The sequence below is a fragment of the Sinocyclocheilus rhinocerous genome, unplaced genomic scaffold (assembly GCF_001515625.1).
Source record: "Sinocyclocheilus rhinocerous isolate Xijiao unplaced genomic scaffold, SAMN03320098_v1.1 scaffold215, whole genome shotgun sequence".
Taxonomy (NCBI): domain Eukaryota; kingdom Metazoa; phylum Chordata; class Actinopteri; order Cypriniformes; family Cyprinidae; genus Sinocyclocheilus; species Sinocyclocheilus rhinocerous.
The window spans coordinates 213,413-231,965 of NW_015660885.1; the positions used below are offsets into that span (position 1 = coordinate 213,413).

An 18,553-nucleotide genomic window follows, 5' to 3' on the forward strand; every position below is an offset into this window, starting at 1 on the left:
TTCCTTTAATCTGTATTGTATGTGTGTACTGTTGCACTGGTTGATATTCAGCAGGCGTGCAGTGTCTGTGATGACACTTCTGACTGAGGAGATGTGATTTGTGTGGTGGATTTCATCAGGAAAAGGCCTGAACCGCTTTGACAGTCAAGCTCTTTGTTCTGGTCTTTAAACTTCTGCACTACCTAGATTAGAATTTTTTATATATACGTTTCAATACTGAATTAATTACATTGAACATTATTTATTGAGCACTGGTGTTTTTATATTGCCGTTGCTTTCATTTTATCTGTTATTTTAGTATACTAGATTATTCGATTTTTTTCAGTTTTCATTTTAATTTTCAGTCATTTTGTTATGTGCTTTCTTCATTTTTAAATCATTTCTAAATAATTTTATTTTTTTACCATGCAAAAATGAAAAAAGAAGTCTTTAAAATAAGTCTGCTGCTTCAAGGCTGCATTTATTTGATTAAAAATACAGTAAAAACAGTGAAATATTACTACCATTTAAGTTTTCTATGTGAATATATGTTAAAATGTAATTGATTCCTGTGATCAAAGCTGAATTTTCAGCATCATTACTCCAGTCTTCAGTGTCACATGATCTTCAGAAATCATTCTAATATGCTGATTTGCTGCTCGAGAAACATTTCTGATTATTAGCAATGTTGAAAACAGTTGTCCTGCTTCATATTTTTGTGGAAACCGTGATTCATTTTATTTTTCAGGATTCACAGATGATTAGAAAGTTCAAAATAACAGCATTTATTTGTAACATTATTTTTTATAAATGCCTTTACTGTGACATTTAATGCATCCTTGCTGAATAAAATTTCCTTTCTTTCTTTCTTTAAATCTGGATGCTATGGATACTGAGCTCGTTGCAATCCACTCTGGGATGGCATTTTGCATGGGATAAATATGATGTTGCTTTAAAATGTAGTGATAAGAAAGCATTTTAGAAGGAAGCATGACGTCACCGTCTCCCTTTTGAACAGCCTTTGCATCTTAATTGCACCTAAGAAGCCTTAAGAAACGCTGTCTAGGTAGGAAGCACACTAGGTTTGTGTGTGTAATGGATAGAGAGGGAAGCTGAACAGAGACATGAAGATTATGCTAATTGAGAGTTTTAGCCAATTGCATTTTGTCCAGTCATAAAAAAATTGTTAATTATGAGCCAGTTTAAATGATGGACTGATGAATTATCTAATTAAGGCTGCAGAGTGACTGAAGACTCTCTCTCTGTGTGTGTGTGTTTAAGGTACCACCTAGTCAGCATTTTCCCCGCCATCTGGCAGGAACACAGGTGAGATCTGATTGAATAAAGCTAATGTGATAACCACACACACACACAGCAAGCCGAGATACTTTTTATTCACGTTAATCTAATCGAGTTTGCTTAGTGTTGAGGGAAATTCAAAACACACTCCCTGACACGTATTTATCGCCCACCAGGACGTCATAAACCATACAAATCCACTCAGTGGTCTCAATCAATAACCCGCTGCAAACGTATCTGAGTGGCTTCAGATGAGGTCCGATCTCTCACCTTCCCCCGCCGTTTGTCAGATTTATATCTAGCAGGAGATGCGACTCTATAAACGCGGGACAGAATTAGGCCTACCGCTGAGGTACACTTATCCTGCCGCACGCGCGTCTGCGTCTGCTTAGTTATCAAACCTCACCGCACCTCTGGCTGATCATAAATCACACAGAGACAATGATCTTGATGGGAAGATAAAAATGAACGAGTGTGGGGCTAAAAATAGCTTATAAACACGCACGCGCAGCTCTTGGGTCTGTATTAGTGATGTCCGGTTCGCGAACGAATCGTTCGATTTAACCGGTTCTTCTTAGTGAACCTGTTGAACCAGTTCACCCAATCGGACTGAATCGTTAGAAACGGTTTACGTCTCCTGTAAGCATTAATCCACAAATTACTTAAAGGGGTCATATGATGCAATTTCATTTTTTCCTTTCTCTTTGGAGTGTTACAAGCTCTTGGTGCATAAAGAAGATCTGTTGTATGCAATAAATTTGAGTTCTGTTTATACTTGCTACTAGTGTTGGGTCGTTCTTGAACGATTCGTTCATTTTGAACGAATCTTTAATGTGACTCGGGAGGAACGAGTCGTCTCGGGGAGTGATTCGTTCAGTCGCGCATGCGCAACATCCTATCTGTCACGTGATGAACGAACGACTCAAACCTGAAGACTTGTCAGATAAGAGGTGAGGTGAGCTAATCATAGACTGAAGACCCAGGTAAACAATGAATTAATCTTTTCTGTTTCTTATAGCAGTTTTGTATTGTTTGTAGTGTGATCAACGTTTGCGTTAGTAGACGTGTTAGGGAAGTAACACGTAACATTTTAATTGTATTTTGCTAAAATGAACGAAATGAACGAAATGACTCGAAAAAAGATTCGTTCATTTTGCTGAACGAGACTCAAAGGTCCGAGTCGGTAAAATGATCCGAACTTCCCATCACTACTTGCTACCGTGCAATAAAAGCTTAGGCCAGAAAGACGCACACTGGTCAATGCACTGCATGCTGTGGCGCTAATAAACCTCAGTACTCAAGGGGGCGATAGAGTTTCCTTCAAATGTCTGCCATTATTAATCCAGATGTTGCTATTCAGGTGATGGTTGTACCTGGAGAGAGATCTGCTAGCATTCCTACTCAGTGTTGCATGCTGCCATCTTTTTTATTTATTTTTTTATTTTTTAAAATAAAATAATCTTATATTTCCAAGCAATTATTTTTAACGGTATCTCATATTTCATAATTACGTAATTATTCATATATTTTATATAATTTGTTTATAATATAACATCACGTTTCATAATTACTTGATTCCAAATAATTATTCATATATTTTGATATTTTTAGAATCTCATATTTCACAATTCCATGTCATTATTTTGTTTCTATATTATTTTGTAATATAACTCTAATTTCCTAATTCCTAATTAATACCTAATTCATTTCTAAGTATTATTAATATATTTGTATATTATTTGTATAATATTTCACATTTTATAATGACTTAATTTCCAAATAATTATTAATATATTTTATATAATTTTTTTCAATAATATAATCCCATATTTCATAATTACTTGATTTACAAGTAATTATTATTATATTTTTTATATAATACACTTTTATAATATAATCTTATATTTATCATATTTCTTAATTTTCTTAATTTAATTTCCATGTCATTAATTTATTTTTTAAAACCTCTAATTTCTAGTATTATTAATATATCTAGTATTTATTAATATATCTAATATTTTAAGTATTATTAATATATTTGAATATTAATTATTTGTGAAATAATTCACATTTCATAATTACTTAATATCCAAATAATTATTCATATATTTTTTATATCACTTTTATCATTATAATCCCAAGTAATTACTCCTATTTTATTTTATAATGTATAATCTCATATCTGTTTATCCAACTAAAGCAAGACGGGGGACGGGATGGAAGTGTAATTTTCTTTAGTAGTGAATAAATTTCACACTTCACATGTCTTGCTAAAGGCTTCAGGAGCTTTAACCCATTATATAAATACAGACCAGACTTATCATGTGACTTCTGCCATAAAACCATCCTCCTACTACATGTTCTTTATGTGTTAAAAGAGAAGGAGCTCATGGCTGGATGCACACGATTCACTCTACAATGTCACAAAAACACATGCAGGTCATATGTTGCCTCAAAACCAAAAGAAAATAAATAAATCAATTATATTTTATGTAACACAAATGTAGCCTGCATTGTGTCATTATTTTCGTGGCAACTAAGCATATTTTCCCATGTAAAGCTTGTGTGCGTGCTGCTCTTTGTGAATAATTAGGAGTTTGCAGTTGTTCAATGCCACACTGGGTGTCTTTGTCATCCGCCGTCTTTGATTGTGATGTCGCCGCTGAGGAATCCCGTGGAATGTGGCAGAATGCTGCGGGAATCCAGGAATCATTCCAGACTGTCTGAGCGTTAACTCTTTCAGGACAATAGAGAGAGAGGGGGAGGATGTTAGAGCTAGATTTAAATCTTTTTATTTGATGAAGACGATTTTGAACAGTGCTTGAGCGTGCATGTCTCACCGCCACAATGTTAATGGTTGCTAGGGCGTTGCTATGCAATTCTGAATGTTATTACAGTATGCGTGTTGCAGGGTTGTTCTAATTGGCTGCTATGGTGTTGCAAGGTGGTTGCTGGGGTGTTCTGATTGTTTTCAGTTCTTTGCTTAGTGGTTGCTATAATGTTCTCAGGTGCATTGTTTTACGGTTACTAAAATGTTCTGGTTTCTGGTTTTCATTGCTTAATGGTTGCCAGGGTGTTGCTATGATGTTGCTAGGGTATTCTCAGTGGTTTTCAGTGTATTGCTTAATGGTTGCCAGGGTGTTGCTATGATGTTGCTAGGGTATTCTCAGTGGTTTTCAGTGTATTGCTTAATGGTTGCCAGGGTGTTGCTATGATGTTGCTAGGGTATTCTCAGTGGTTTTCAGTGTATTGCTTAATGGTTGCCAGGGTGTTGCTATGATGTTGCTAGGGTATTCTCAGTGGTTTTCAGTGTATTGCTTAATGGTTGCCAGGGTGTTGCTATGATGTTGCTAGGGTATTCTCAGTGGTTTTCAGTGTATTGCTTAGTGGTTGCCAGGGTGTTGCTATGATGTTGCTAGGGTATTCTCAGTGGTTTTCAGTGTATTGCTTAATGGTTGCCAGGGTGTTGCTATGATGTTGCTAGGGTATTCTCAGTGGTTTTCAGTGTATTGCTTAATGGTTGCCAGGGTGTTGCTATGATGTTGCTAGGGTATTCTCAGTGGTTTTCAGTGTATTGCTTAGTGGTTGCCAGGGTTTTGATATGATGTTGCTAAGGTGTTCTCAGGTGTATTGCTATGTGGTTACTAATAGTTCTGGTTGCTAGGGTGTTGCTATGCAGTTACTAAAATGTTTTGTTGCTAGTGCATTCTTAATGGTTTTGAGTGCATTGTTTAATGGTTACCAAGGTGTTGTTATGTAGTAACTAAAATGTTCTGGTTGCTAGGTTGTTCTTAGTTAGGGCATTCTTAGTTGTTTTCAGTGCATTGCTTAATGGTTGCCAGGATGTTGCAAAGATGTTCTTAAGTGCATTGCTGTGTGGTTATTGTTCTGGATGCTACGATGTTCTCAGTGGTTCCTAGGGTGTTCCGAGTGGTTTTCAGTGTATTGCTTTATGGTTGCCAGGGTGTTGCTATGATGTTGCTAAGCTGTTCTTAGGTGCGTTTGCTATGCGTTTACTGTTCTGGTTGCTAGGGTGTTCTGAGTGGTTTTCAGTGCATTGCTTAATGGTGCCAGGGTGTTGCTATGATGTTGTAAATCTGTTCTTAGGTGTGTTGCTATGCGGTTACTGTTCTGGTTGCTAGGGTGTTCTGAGTGGTTTTCAGTGCATTGCCTAAGGGTGCCAGGGTGTTGCTAAAGTGTTCTCAAGTGCACTGCTTTGTGGTTACTAAAATGTTCTTGTTGTTAGGGTGTTCTGAATGGTTTTCGGTGTATTGCGTAATGGTTGCCAGGGTGTTGCTATGATGTTGTAAAGCTGTCCTTAGGTTTGTTGCAATGCATTTACTGTTCTGGTTGCTAGGGTGTTCTGAGTGGTTTTCAGTGCATTGCTTAATGGTGCCAGGGTGTTGCTATGATGTTGTAAATCTGTTCTTAGGTGTGTTGCTATGCGGTTACTGTTCTGGTTGCTAGGGTGTTCTGAGTGGTTTTCAGTGCATTGCCTAAGGGTGCCAGGGTGTTGCTAAAGTGTTCTCAAGTGCACTGCTTTGTGGTTACTAAAATGTTCTTGTTGCTAGGGCGTTCTTAGTGATTTTCAGTGCATTGCTTAATAGTTGCTAGGGTGTTGCTATGATGTTGCTAAGCTGTTGCTATGTGGTTACTAAAATATTTTGCTTGCTAAGGAGTTCTGAGTGGTTTTCAGTGCATTGCTTAATGGTTGCCAGGATGTTGCTAATGTGTTGCTATGGGGTTACTAAAATGTTCTGGTTGCTAGGTTGTTCTCAGTGGTTGTTAGGCTTAAGTAAAAATAGACTGATTTAAGGAATTATTCATGTTTGAAGCATAAACACTGTGGGATGTTTAATACGTAGTGTTGGAAACATAAGTATGAGCAAAAAGCATTAAAAATGACACGTGTAACTCCTAGATAAAACACTCATTAGATGTGTTGTCCATTAGTGTAGCCGTGCAAACGTGTGTTTAGCGCAAAGGGAGAATATAAACAGGCCGTTTCCTGTACAAACACATTTAGATAAACTGTGTGTGAGAGAGAGAAATACAAAGACATGAAGATAAACATCAGGATGTACGCTAGAGTTTCTGTGTCAACACTATGAACACTGGCCCTGGTTACCCACAACACCTCACACACACACCTCACACATAGCGTCCCTCAGGAGGTAAATCGTGACACACCCTGAGCTCAGAACAGGACCGGGCCGGGAAAAGCGGGCACAGTCTGGATCAGACCAGCTTTATTACTCTCACTCAGGCGTAGACCTGACTATGCACTTTATGAATTCATAGTCTCTAATCTAATTGTTAATGCTTAATTCTATTCAAAGTTTGAATTGCATGAGATTTATGCTTTAAGGGAATGTATACATGACCAACGCAATGCATTTTATGCATCCAAATTTTAGGATTTTGTAAGTTATTCATTTGAATTGTTTGTTACTTTGAGTTTACGTATAACATGTCCTCTTTGGAAATGACTATAAATGCTTACAAGTTCAGAAAGTGCAAATATTTCTGTATGCATTGAGAACCTAAAAGACATCTGACAAAGTGTGCAATACAAAACATACTATCCCACAATGCATTGCGCTCAACTTGACCTTCCATTTCCAGTGACAAATGAGCAGTACTGTAATTTTAAAATCAAGAAATTTTACATAGAATTAAAAATGCCAAATAATTTAATCCTTATCTAATTATGTAACGACTGATGATAATTTTTTTTTTTTTTTTATTAAAAAAATATTGCTTTCAAACTTTAACAGAAAACTGCAGACCAACATATGTGAATTTTGAGATGATAATTTTTCTTTCTTTTTTTTTTTATAAATATTTTGAAATAAATATTACATTCAAACTGTAACAGAACATTGCAGGCCAAAATATGTGAATTCTGAGTTGATAATTGGTTGAGATCACGTGACAAAAGCATATATAAGCAACAGTATACTGCTGTTTGAATCGTTTATCGTTGTATAGTGCGTATTTCACATACTATTTAAGTAGTATGCAGTATACAGTGTAGAAAGTACTACTGGTAAGTTATTATTCCATAGCAAACACAGCCAATAATTCAGATCCCAGAGCGGAAATGACCTCATCTGATAAGGTGCAATTGTTCATGAGGAAGCCCTGAAGTAAGCACTTATCTATATTTCTTCCCATTAGACTTTATAAACACTCTTATAATTCACTGGGAAAGAGTTTGAACACTGAATTCAAGTCATGGCCTGCAGTTTGCTGAATGTTTGAATCCCGTGCGTACCGCCGCGCTTGTTGTTTCTCCTCAGGGAAACTCAAAACTTTCCTTGCTGGCGAAACAAACAGGAAAAGAGTGGCAGCGTTACGCACCGAGGGAAAGTATTCCAGCAAACACTCAGTAAAACGCGCCCCACGGGCGTTATTTCCTCGTCCTGACTGGATGAAGGGGGTCCAGCCCTCCTGGGCTTCCTTTCTTTCTCCTTCCATCTCTCAGCAGCGCACCAACCCGATCTTTCAGCAGGAGTTTGATGTGTGAACTCTGGGAATCCCTCGGCACCGCACGCGTTATTGTTGCCAAGACACTTTTCTCGCGTCCTCGGGTTTCCGTAAATGTTCAAGGAATGGAAAATATTCTCTTGGAATTATAAGCTCGGGGTCAAACGGGACACAAGCAGATAAAGTCGGAGGTGTTGGATTCCGCGGCTTGGTTTATATGAACCTGTTCTCCGGATCTGCGGACGCGCCTCGGCATCGCACGCGTTATTGTTGCCGAGACACTTTTCTCGCGTCCTCGGGTTTCCGTAAATGTTAAAGGAATGGATAATATTCTCTTGGAATTATAAGCTCGGGGTCAAACGGGACACAAGCAGATAAAGTCGGAGGTGTTGGATTCCGCGGCTTGGTTTATATGAACCTGTTCTCCGGATCTGCGGACGCGCTGCGCTGCGGTGGAAACTCTGGGTCCATGTGGCGCTTCTGGATCACGCATCAGCGGACGGTTCGGTTCCAAATCATGTGGCTGCTCGTGTGCTCCTTCATGGCGGTGCTGAGCGGTGAGAATTACGCCACACAGGCCCAGGTGATGTCCTCCAAAGCGCTGAGGGCTCCAAACACCCGCAGCAATGGTGAGTTTGGAAGATTCAGTGACTCCAAAAGTATTAGGACCATTAGAAATGTCAACGCGAGTGTCATCTGAGCTCAAAAGCTTCCATTTTCATCCTTTTTAAAGTCTCACTGTCTTATTAATCAACTTTTTAGTGCACGTATGAAGTCTCAAGTTCACAGGTGTCCTAGTTAGCAGGTGTAGTGGTTCATCACATTAACTATCAATATGTTCTAGTATCCCGCTAACCATGTATGTTCTAAGAACGTTTTACTAACGTAAACAAGTAGTAACATTCCACTAACATTTGTTCATAACTTTGAGAGAACCTTGCCAAAACGTTAAGGAAGTTCTGAGAATTTCTATGTTAGCTGTTTAACCAAGCACCAAGTGGCTTTTTGGATTCATTTTCAACACTGTTTTATCATTTCAAACCATGCAAAACTGTTTGCTTTGTGTTTTGCTTGTAAAAAGTGCTTGTGCTGTCTGTGTTTACAATAAATGTCACTTGTATTTTATGATCTAATGCAGTGACATTCAGACATTTTCTAGCTAAAATACTTTGACAGCAGTGGCTTAAAATTCATTGCAAAACGCTTCAGACAAGTGCCATGAGTTCAGCTCAGAACTCTTGCCTTGATATTTTGTGATTTCATGAATGACATTCAGACTTTTTGAAGTGCTGCAAATGCTTTCTGTGGTCACTGTGGATGTGAACGGGCATGAATGTTCCTCAGTTTTGGTTGATGTGGTGATCAGCTGAAGCGTGTTATGACAGGTCTGCAGCTCTCTGATCGTCTCTGCTCATGTCACATGCCTGATCTCTTCTCTGCACTGAGTTAATGTGATGGGAGGATACTTAACCAGTTCCTGTATTCCTGTAGCAGTAGTAAACCGTAGAGTATGATGCTAGCGACACAAGGTCACGGGTTCGATTCCCAGGGAATGCATGTACTGATGAAAAGCTTGGGTGCTTTTGATAAAAGCATCTGGCAAATGCATAAATGTAAATGTTCACAAGTTTAACCACAGATTAGACTTTGGTTGTGTCAAAAATATGATAATGTAAATTATTAATATTTGATCTGATTTTTTGGAACCTTTGAGGTCAGCTGTGTATGTGTGTGTGTGTGTGTGTGTGTTAGTTCCCCAACAGTTGTTGACCAGTAAAATAGATTTTTCCAACATTATGATTTTTACTATTTGGAATTTGTTTTGGAATTTATTTAATATATTATCAATAATTTATGGTTCATTTAAATAGTCTTGCAGTGCATAATTTGTAGTTTGTACTTTTTAATAATTCACTTGTTGCACTGCAAGACTATTTAAATAAACCATAAATTATTGATAATATATTCTAAGTAGTATCTGAATCTGTTTTTATTTTAGTACCACAAGATGTTGTTTTGGCAACTAGCTAAAATAAAATGAAATTTCAAGTAACAAAAAATGTATTTATTTCTTTTATGGGTTTATTTTTTTAACTATAATAACCCTGCTCTCAATTAATGAGACCTTAAAAATTGCATGCAATCAGTTTATTTTAGTACCATTGAGATATAGTTTTTATTTTTATTTTTTTGTATTTTCTGTTTTCATTTTAATTTGTTAAAATATTAAGAATTTTGTTGTGTGTTTTTGACATTTTTACCTTGAAGGGAACTGTCTGCATATGCCTGATGAAGGTCATAGAACTGAGACGTTGTGAATAAATCTATTTTTGATACATTTGCAATACATTACGGATTATGTGCAGGATTTCTTCTTCTTCTTCTTTTTTGTTTGCTGCTTTGTTTGACCTGTTTTTGATCGTTTATCCTACGCACCTATCGATCGCCTACAGGTGTGCGAGGGTAATTGTTGATTGACGTTTTTAGCTTAAAAATTGCATGCATAATTCTTTGAATGAATAAAAAATTGAAAGATTTAGGAAATGTTTAAATAGTTGTACTTGAAGCAAGTCACACCATTTGACGTGTCAACTACCCTTGTACAGATGTGCGCGTGTTTTTTGTGATGTGGCTGCTGTGTTTGACAGAACTGTTGAGCAGTGGACGATGAGATGGAGAGTGTGTGTGTGTGTGTGTGTTGTAAAACAGCTGAAATATGGTTATTTTAGGGCAATGAGTCACAGGGTGTCCCGGTTCACACCCAGCCATCAGTGATGAGGAATCTGGCATGGGATTCCCCACAACACAGACACACACACACACACACACACACTTCTTGGATTGTGGAAGGAATTGTTGTTCCTGTTTCATTGTGTGTGTGTGCGTTTTGTAGGTGGTCTGATATTGTATGTGTATATGAACAAAAAAAGTCCTTCACAAGGTGTTTCCGTTTAGACGTGTGTGTGTGTGTGTGCGGCAGCCTGTTTTCTGTCATTTTTACATGCAGACAGGAAGATGCGTCTTTACTCAGCATTTTTCTGTCTGTATCTCACACACAGCTGTCTGCTAGCACACATTCATCGTTTCTAACAGAAGACACATCAGGCTCCAGTTATTCACAGTGCGTGTCTGTGTGTGTGATGAATGACTCCATGACTGTAAAACTAGTTGACAGACACATAATGACAGAGCCCTCAGTCGCAGATCTGTGTGATTAAGTCGTTTGATCTCTGTGTGTGTGTGTGTGTGTGTGTGTGTGTGTCAGGGTGGGCATGTTTCAGCACTGGGTGTTTCATGTCCATTAGCTCAGTGTTTCCCTCATGAAATCAGACATCTGTGAGCTGCATCATGTCTGTATGACGACACGCATCTCTTATTCCCATTACATCTGTGATTTTAGAGCATGCAAACGACTTCTTATTTTAGAAACAATGGTGTTAATTAGGGAAAAAAATAGATCAAATACTAAGCACTGCAGAATTTGATTGCCTGTCTTTCACAATGTTTTGCAAATCCCCATTTATATTCCCAGCTGTCTGAGAACGTCACTTTATTTGATAAAAAAATAAAAAAATGCAATGTTTTGTTGTGAAGGAATTGTTGTATTTTCATGTGATTCCATTTTAAAAGCCAGATTAAATTCAAGTTTAACGAATTCATTTGATTACCACAGTTTTTGATGATAAATTTATAGTAATTTGTAAAACGCAGAATCCAGAAAAATTAAAACAGAATTTGTGAAAAATAATATAGATTTAATCTATTATTGATAGATGATAGCCCTATTTTTGTTGAAAAAATTTAACATTTTGTTATTCAATTATTCATGAACCCATTTGATTAAGTTTTTTAAGATAAATTTGTTTTACATCATAAAACACAGAATTAAAAATAAAAATAAAAATAAAACAATGTGTACTGTAATACTGTAAAAAAATTAAATCATTAAATTGGTAAAGTTTTATGAATTCATTTAATTACCCAAGGTTTTGGTGATATATCTGTATAAAATCATAAAGCACAGACTCTAAAAAATAAAACACAATTTGTGGAAAAAATAAAAAGGGCTTTTTTAAGGTTACATTTTTATTTAAATTTTTAGATTTAAATTTTTTTATTTAAATTAAAGTTTTATAAATGTTTTAAATGAAAAATTGTTAAACAATGTAGAAAATAGATTTTGTGAAAAATATAAGGGAATTTGCAAAAATGTGTAAATTTATTAAAGGATTAAAGTTTTATAAGTTCATATAAATAAAAATCACATTTTTGGTCATATACAGTACAGTATATTAAAAACACACACACACACACACACACACACACACAAAACACAGAATCCAGAAAAATTAAAACAGAATTGTGAAGGGAAAAAAATTATAGGGCGGAATTCAGAAAAATGTCAATAGAAAACACAGAATTTAAGAAAAAATAAAAATGGAATTTGGAAACAAAAATTATATATTTTTTTAGGCCTCTTCCAAGTTATTGCATGCGTTGCTAGCAAGGAGAAAACCGTCAATTAGCATTCCCATTCGTTGAAATGGCAGTTGCTCAGGTAGCGTGGATGTACAGTATGCAACCTTGTTTTAATAAAATGCCATGTGACTAAAACACAAGGGGTGGAGGATCAGGAGTGTGTGTGTAAAGGACAGAAAGAGAAGAAACGGAGAGATGAGATGTCAGAACGGATGTGTTTAGTGGATGTGAGTGTGTGTTAATAAGAGCTGGCTGGAGTGTTGAAGGCTTGGGTTTCATTACGCTGCAGTTGAGCACTAATTGATTTACTTTCTCACAAGTGATGCCCTGTGTGTGTGTGTGTGTGTGTGTTGTTAACACTCTCCACATACTGGGAAGGATCTGATCAGGAATACAAAAATAATGAAATGCACAAACGCTTCATTATCTGTGTTGAACATGTGTTCTGGAGGCTTGTTTCCTGTGAGTTTTTATTTTTGCAGTAATATGTTTGTACTCTTCTTCAACATCAATGCCTTGTAAGGGGTATAAACAGCCACTTAAACTCTTTCCTTTCCCAAATCCTCCCAGGAACACGGCGGTTTGTGTTTGTCGTAATATAATTAATGCAGGAAAGTGAAAACATACTGCAAAGTGATTCAAAGTCAATCAATAAGAGCATATTGTTTATGTTAGTTTACAGTATCTCAAACAGTACAGTATTATCTCAATAGCAAACTCTGTACAGTCAAATAGGTTATTTTAAAAAGTAAACAGACTTCTGAACAGCAAAATAATTGTGAACTTGAAATTAATTAAATATAATACTCGGTTTATTGCATAAATTTGTGGTTTGGCTAAATCAATAATTATTTTATAATATCATTGCACCTGCTGCACCCATGGTACGGCAGCAAAGTTCCTTGATTATTACGCCGGAATGAGAGTAAAAAAAAAAGTGGAGTGTTCCTTTAAAACAAGATTATGTATTATGTAAGGCAAGTATTATGTTATTAAATCTTAAAATACATCAAAATAATCATTAAAAATATATATTTAAACAGAATTGACTGGTAATGGAGACATGGCAGCAGATACAGGAGTCTGTTAATTCTTCACAATAAATTCTGATGGAACATCTGGTTGCTGTGGATACAAGAACAAAGGTTCCAATAGAATATTAGTGCACTAATAAACTGAGACGAGTGTGCTGATATAACGTGTGGCTCTAGACGTCCAGGAATAGATTCTGCTTTGGGTTCCAACTGTGTAACAGTTTCAGCATGATCTCTCACTCAAGCACAGAGCAGCACGCGAGGTGAGAGAAACTACAAATAGATGGACACACACACACACACACACACACACACGTCCTCAGGGTGGGAGTGTGTCGTGTCTTGATGCTTCTGTAAGTTCAGCTGAAACGGTCTGACAGCAGGGTAACACACACACACACACACACACACACTATCGGCCTAGAAAATTACAACTTTTCATTTTCCGTCAGTCTTAGTACACGATGTAACTACAGAAGAGTCAAGTTTTAAATAGGAAAAATATAGAAATTTTCATTTTTGAGCGAGATGCTAACGGTCTAATCAGATTCAATGATCTATGCTAAGCTAAGCTAAAAGTGTTACCGCCAGACCCGGAGATCGACTGAATGGATTCGAAAACGGTAAAACTCAACTGTTTAACTCTAGGGGAGATGGAAAATTAGCCTATTTTCAAAAAAAAGTGGAGTGTTCCTTTAAGACAAGATTATGTATTATGTAAGGCAAGTATTATGTTATTAAATCTTAAAATACATCAAAATAATCATTAAAAATATATATTTAAACAGAATTGACTGGTAATGGAGACATGGCAGCAGATACAGGAGTCTGTTAATTCTTCACAATAAATTCTGATGGAACATCTGGTTGCTGTGGATACAAGAACAAAGGTTCCAATAGAATATTAGTGCACTAATAAACTGAGACGAGTGTGCTGATATAACGTGTGGCTCTAGACGTCCAGGAATAGATTCTGCTTTGGGTTCCAACTGTGTAACAGTTTCAGCATGATCTCTCACTCAAGCACAGAGCAGCACGCGAGGTGAGAGAAACTACAAATAGATGGACACACACACACACACACACACACACACGTCCTCAGTGCAGGTATGTGTCGTGTCTTGATGCTTCTGTAAGTTCAGCTGAAACGGTCTGACAGCAGGGTAACACACACACACACACACACACACACTGATGAGTCATAAAGCTTTATGCCCGTGTTTGACCTCTGACCTCTATCTGTCTATAGAAACACATGCTTTCTGAACTCCTGTCCTAGGAAATTCTTCATGTCTTCAGATGGATTTATCTGTAGAGAAATGTCATATTTCACCCCAAAATAAAAAGAAAGAAAAATCGAAAGAAAGAGAAAATATATTTTGCATAATTTTAATGGCCATTTTGCTTACGAAATTTTTTTTTTCTTTAGTGTATTTTTCTTTTATTTCTTTTTTCTTTTTTCTTTTATTTTTCTTTTCTTTTTTTATTCTGTTTTTTTATATTTTGTGTTATTTTGTTATATATTTTGTATTATTTTATATTATTTTTTTTATTTTAGATTTAGTTAGTTAGGCATTTATTGATTGAAATGTGACCTGGGCAAGATGGAAGAATAAAATTGTTGTTCACTCTTGGCATCTAGCTCTGAAAATTGAAATGTGCCGTTGTTGAAATATTGAGAGAAAGAAACAGAGACCGAACATGAGAGAAATTAGCTAATGTTTTTATGAACTGGACAGATGCATAGGTTATTACTGTTTAGTTCTTGTTGAAACGTCTGTTGAATGGTGAAATGTTTTCCACCGTCATGAGATTATATTTGATACTTGTGGAAGAGTTTCCCTTGTTTTTCCTACAGCCACTGATGGTCTCTATCATAGTATTGTTTGAATGGGTTATTTTTATGTAAGTATGTTACTGTGGTATCAACTTGACCCTAAATGGCACATTAAAACACAATGAACTGTGACTGATCGCTTTATATATCAGTTAAATGGTCTCTTCCCGTCTAAGTGGGCAGTTCTTGACCAGAATAACCTTCATTGTGGGACACACACACACAGACACACAGAGTCAGGCATTATCTCGCACATGAATGCAAGTCTAGATTTGTTTTATTTTTTTCTCCGATCATCAGAGATGGCGAAATATGTCTGTAAAACACTTCAATAGACTATTACACACACACACACACACACACACACACACACACACGTTTTGATGTTGTAAAATGAGATAAATTTATTATAAATTCTGACTGCAATGAAAGACTCATTCATTACAGACCAAATTCTTTTGACTAATTCCAAGGCACACAATTGGCAACCCCATAATGCATTGCAACAAGCTCAGTAAAAGCAGTCCATACAGGATGGTAGAGAGTGTTATTTTAGTAATATTTGTATATTATTATTATTATATAGTTTTATTAATATTTTGAACTAGCTTTTTTAGTTTTTATACTAATTCGTTTAATTAAACCTAATTAGTATATAACATAATATATTTCAGTTTTATGTTTAGTTCAGTCTTAGTTTTTATTTATTTCCAATTAGAATTTTTAGTGCTTCAATTTAAACTTATTTCAGTTAGTTGCCAATGCAGCATTTTTAATTTTCATTTAATTTAAATTTGTGAATATATTTTTTTTTTCATTTCGCCTTCATTTTAATTAACTAAAATATTTTTGGATAGTTTTTAGTTAACAGTAATACCATTGAGCAGACAAAAGCTAGAGAGATTATAATATATAGTTGTAATTCACTTAATACAAGAGCTATATGATAAAACAAAATACATTTATTTAAAATTTGACCATATACCTAATGAAATATACTTGCAATTCACTTAATAGGGAAACTGTGTGTGTGTGAACGCTGTGGTGGTGCTGAGTCAAGGAGCTTTTGGAAATGAAAACATCAGCATGGATGCATCATTTTGACATCGGATCAGGTCATCATCAATGTCGTCACTTTCGATTAGTGTATCATGAATTCCTAGTTTTCTTTACAGCGATCCGATGTGCTCATTGGTCTGATTTAAAGATTCATGAACTGTCACTATATCTTTGTTTTCCTGTTGCATAACATCTGCTATTTTTAATATTTTACTTTTGTGGGCTAAAAGCATGCCTGTCTTTTTCTATAGACCTGTCGCCATTTACTTCTCTTGTGTTACTCATGTTTGTGTGTGTTTGTGTTCTGTCAGAGATTCTGTGGTCCATTTCAGTGAACTCGGTTCAGGTATTAAGCTCAAATTCTAAAAGTGAATTGATTGTTGTCGAAAGGGATTTCAGGTTATTTCCTTTTAATCAGATGTTAATTCAGTTCACTTTTCTGAAGAGAATCAAAAGTGAATCATCAAGTCAGTTCAGATCACTTCACAAATTCATTTCAGAATTCGAAAGGAATTAAGCTCTTTTTCTGAAGAGAAGAAAGTTCGGTTCTTTTTTCTGAACAGAATCAAAGTGACTTTAGTTATTTTCCTGAAGAGAATTAAAAATGATTTAGGTTGTTTTTTGGGAGAGAATCAGAAGTGAATTCGGATCACTTCACTTCACAGAGCATCAGATGTAAATTTGCGCCACTTCGTGAACAGAATTACAAGTTCTTATTATAATAAAATTTAGCATATTATGAAGTTATTTCTTCTGAAGAGAATCAAAAGTGACTTTAGCTCTTTTCCTGAAGAGAAATAGAAGTGGATTTAGATCATTTCCGAAATAGCATCAGAAGTAAATAAACATCACTTCCTGAACACGATTAAATCATTTGAAACAGAAGTAGGCTAAATTTAGTTTGCTTTTGGATCTGAAGAGAATCTAAAATGTTTATTTTGGGGAAAAGAATCCGAAGTGAATTCTGTTATTTTTCTGAAGTGAATTAGAAGTCAATTCAGATCATTCCCCAAAGAGCATCATAAATAAACATCACTTAGAAGTCTCTTTTTATTTTGTAAAGAGAATCAGAAGTGAATTTAGTTTGTTTTGGATGTAAATAGAATCTAAAGTGACTTAAGTTCTTTTTCTGAGAAAAAAAAGAGAGACGTGAATTGGGTTAGTTTCCTGAGGAGAATCAAAAATTAATTCAAATAACTTCACAACGAGCATCAGAAGTAACTTCACTTCCTAAACAGAATTAGAAGTGACTTAATTAATTTTTGTGAAGACAATTTTGAAGCAAATTCGTTTGCTATGGATCTAAGTGATTTTAGTTTGCTTCCTCAAGAGAATTAGAAGTTAATTGGTCTATTTTCCTGAAGAGAATTAGATTTTTGAACTGAACCGAACTGAACTGGGATGAACTGAAATGAAACAGATTCTAACCTTTATGTGTTGTATTTGTGTATATCTGTGTGTGTTTGTTTGTCTCCGAGAGTAACACACTAACCTGTCCGAGTTGTGACCAGTAACAGACAGCAATCGCCTCACAGACTTGTACCGGAAGGAAGAGGTCATAATGGTCAAAGGCGGAGGTCATGTCCAGAGCCCGCGCTTCCCCAGCTCTTACCCCCGCAACCTGCTGTTGTCATGGAAACTGCTCTCACCGCCCCACACATGCATCCTGCTGGAATTCGATGCTCAGTTTGGACTGGAGGAGGCAGAGAATGGAGTCTGCAGGTGAGGGCGGAGCTTCAGAATGGATGAGTACTTGAATAATGAATCAGATCTATTTAAGACTTTTAAGTGGAGGCCGAGAAAAATGGTAGTCTGCAGGTGAGGGCGGAGCTTCGGATGCTTGAGTTTATGAATAATGAATTACACCAATTTAAGAGTTTTGAGTAGAGGCGGAGAATGGAGTTTTCAGGTGAAAGTGGAGCTTCAGAATGAATGAATACATGAATAAAGAATTAGATCTATTTAAGACTTAAGTGTAGGTGAAGAATGGAGTCTGAAGGTTAGGGCGGAGCTTAGGAATGGATGAGTTCATGAATAATGAATTAGATCTGTTTAAACTGTTGAGAAAGTGTCACTTTGACTCTTGGGGTTGGTCTATATCAGTGGTACTCATTGCGCGGCTCGCGAGCCTTATGCGGCTCGCCAAGCTTTAATTTGTGGCACGCATGGCAGATGGCAGTAAATAATGTGATGATATGATCAATACAGATATTTAATAAGAACAAGCAGGGCTATAACTAAGCCATTAAAAAAACTCATACCGTGTCTACACCGGACGCGAGCGTCGTGGTGCGATGCGAGAAAAGACAATAGAACCCATTATAATTCTGGCCCTATGATTTCTGCGATGCGGAAAACGCAGACGGAATCGCGGAAT

General features: G+C 36.3%; 1 protein-coding gene across 3 annotated transcripts in view; it reads left to right on the top strand.

Annotated features, from left to right (window-relative positions):
- Positions 1 to 8,064: 8,064 nt before the first annotated feature.
- Positions 8,065 to 18,553, top strand: part of LOC107725770 (platelet-derived growth factor D-like) — a 32,353-nt gene continuing 21,864 nt past the window's right edge. Inside the window, exons 1-2 of one of the 3 annotated variants that reach the window (XM_016535164.1) lie at positions 8,065 to 8,396; positions 17,688 to 17,898. In XM_016535164.1, coding sequence (XP_016390650.1) covers positions 8,180 to 8,396; positions 17,688 to 17,898 — 428 coding nt within the window. In that variant the 5' untranslated portion in view covers positions 8,065 to 8,179. The remainder of the gene's footprint in view (positions 8,397 to 17,687; positions 17,899 to 18,553) is intronic. The other 2 variants (XM_016535165.1, XM_016535166.1) reach the window with 2 other exon arrangements.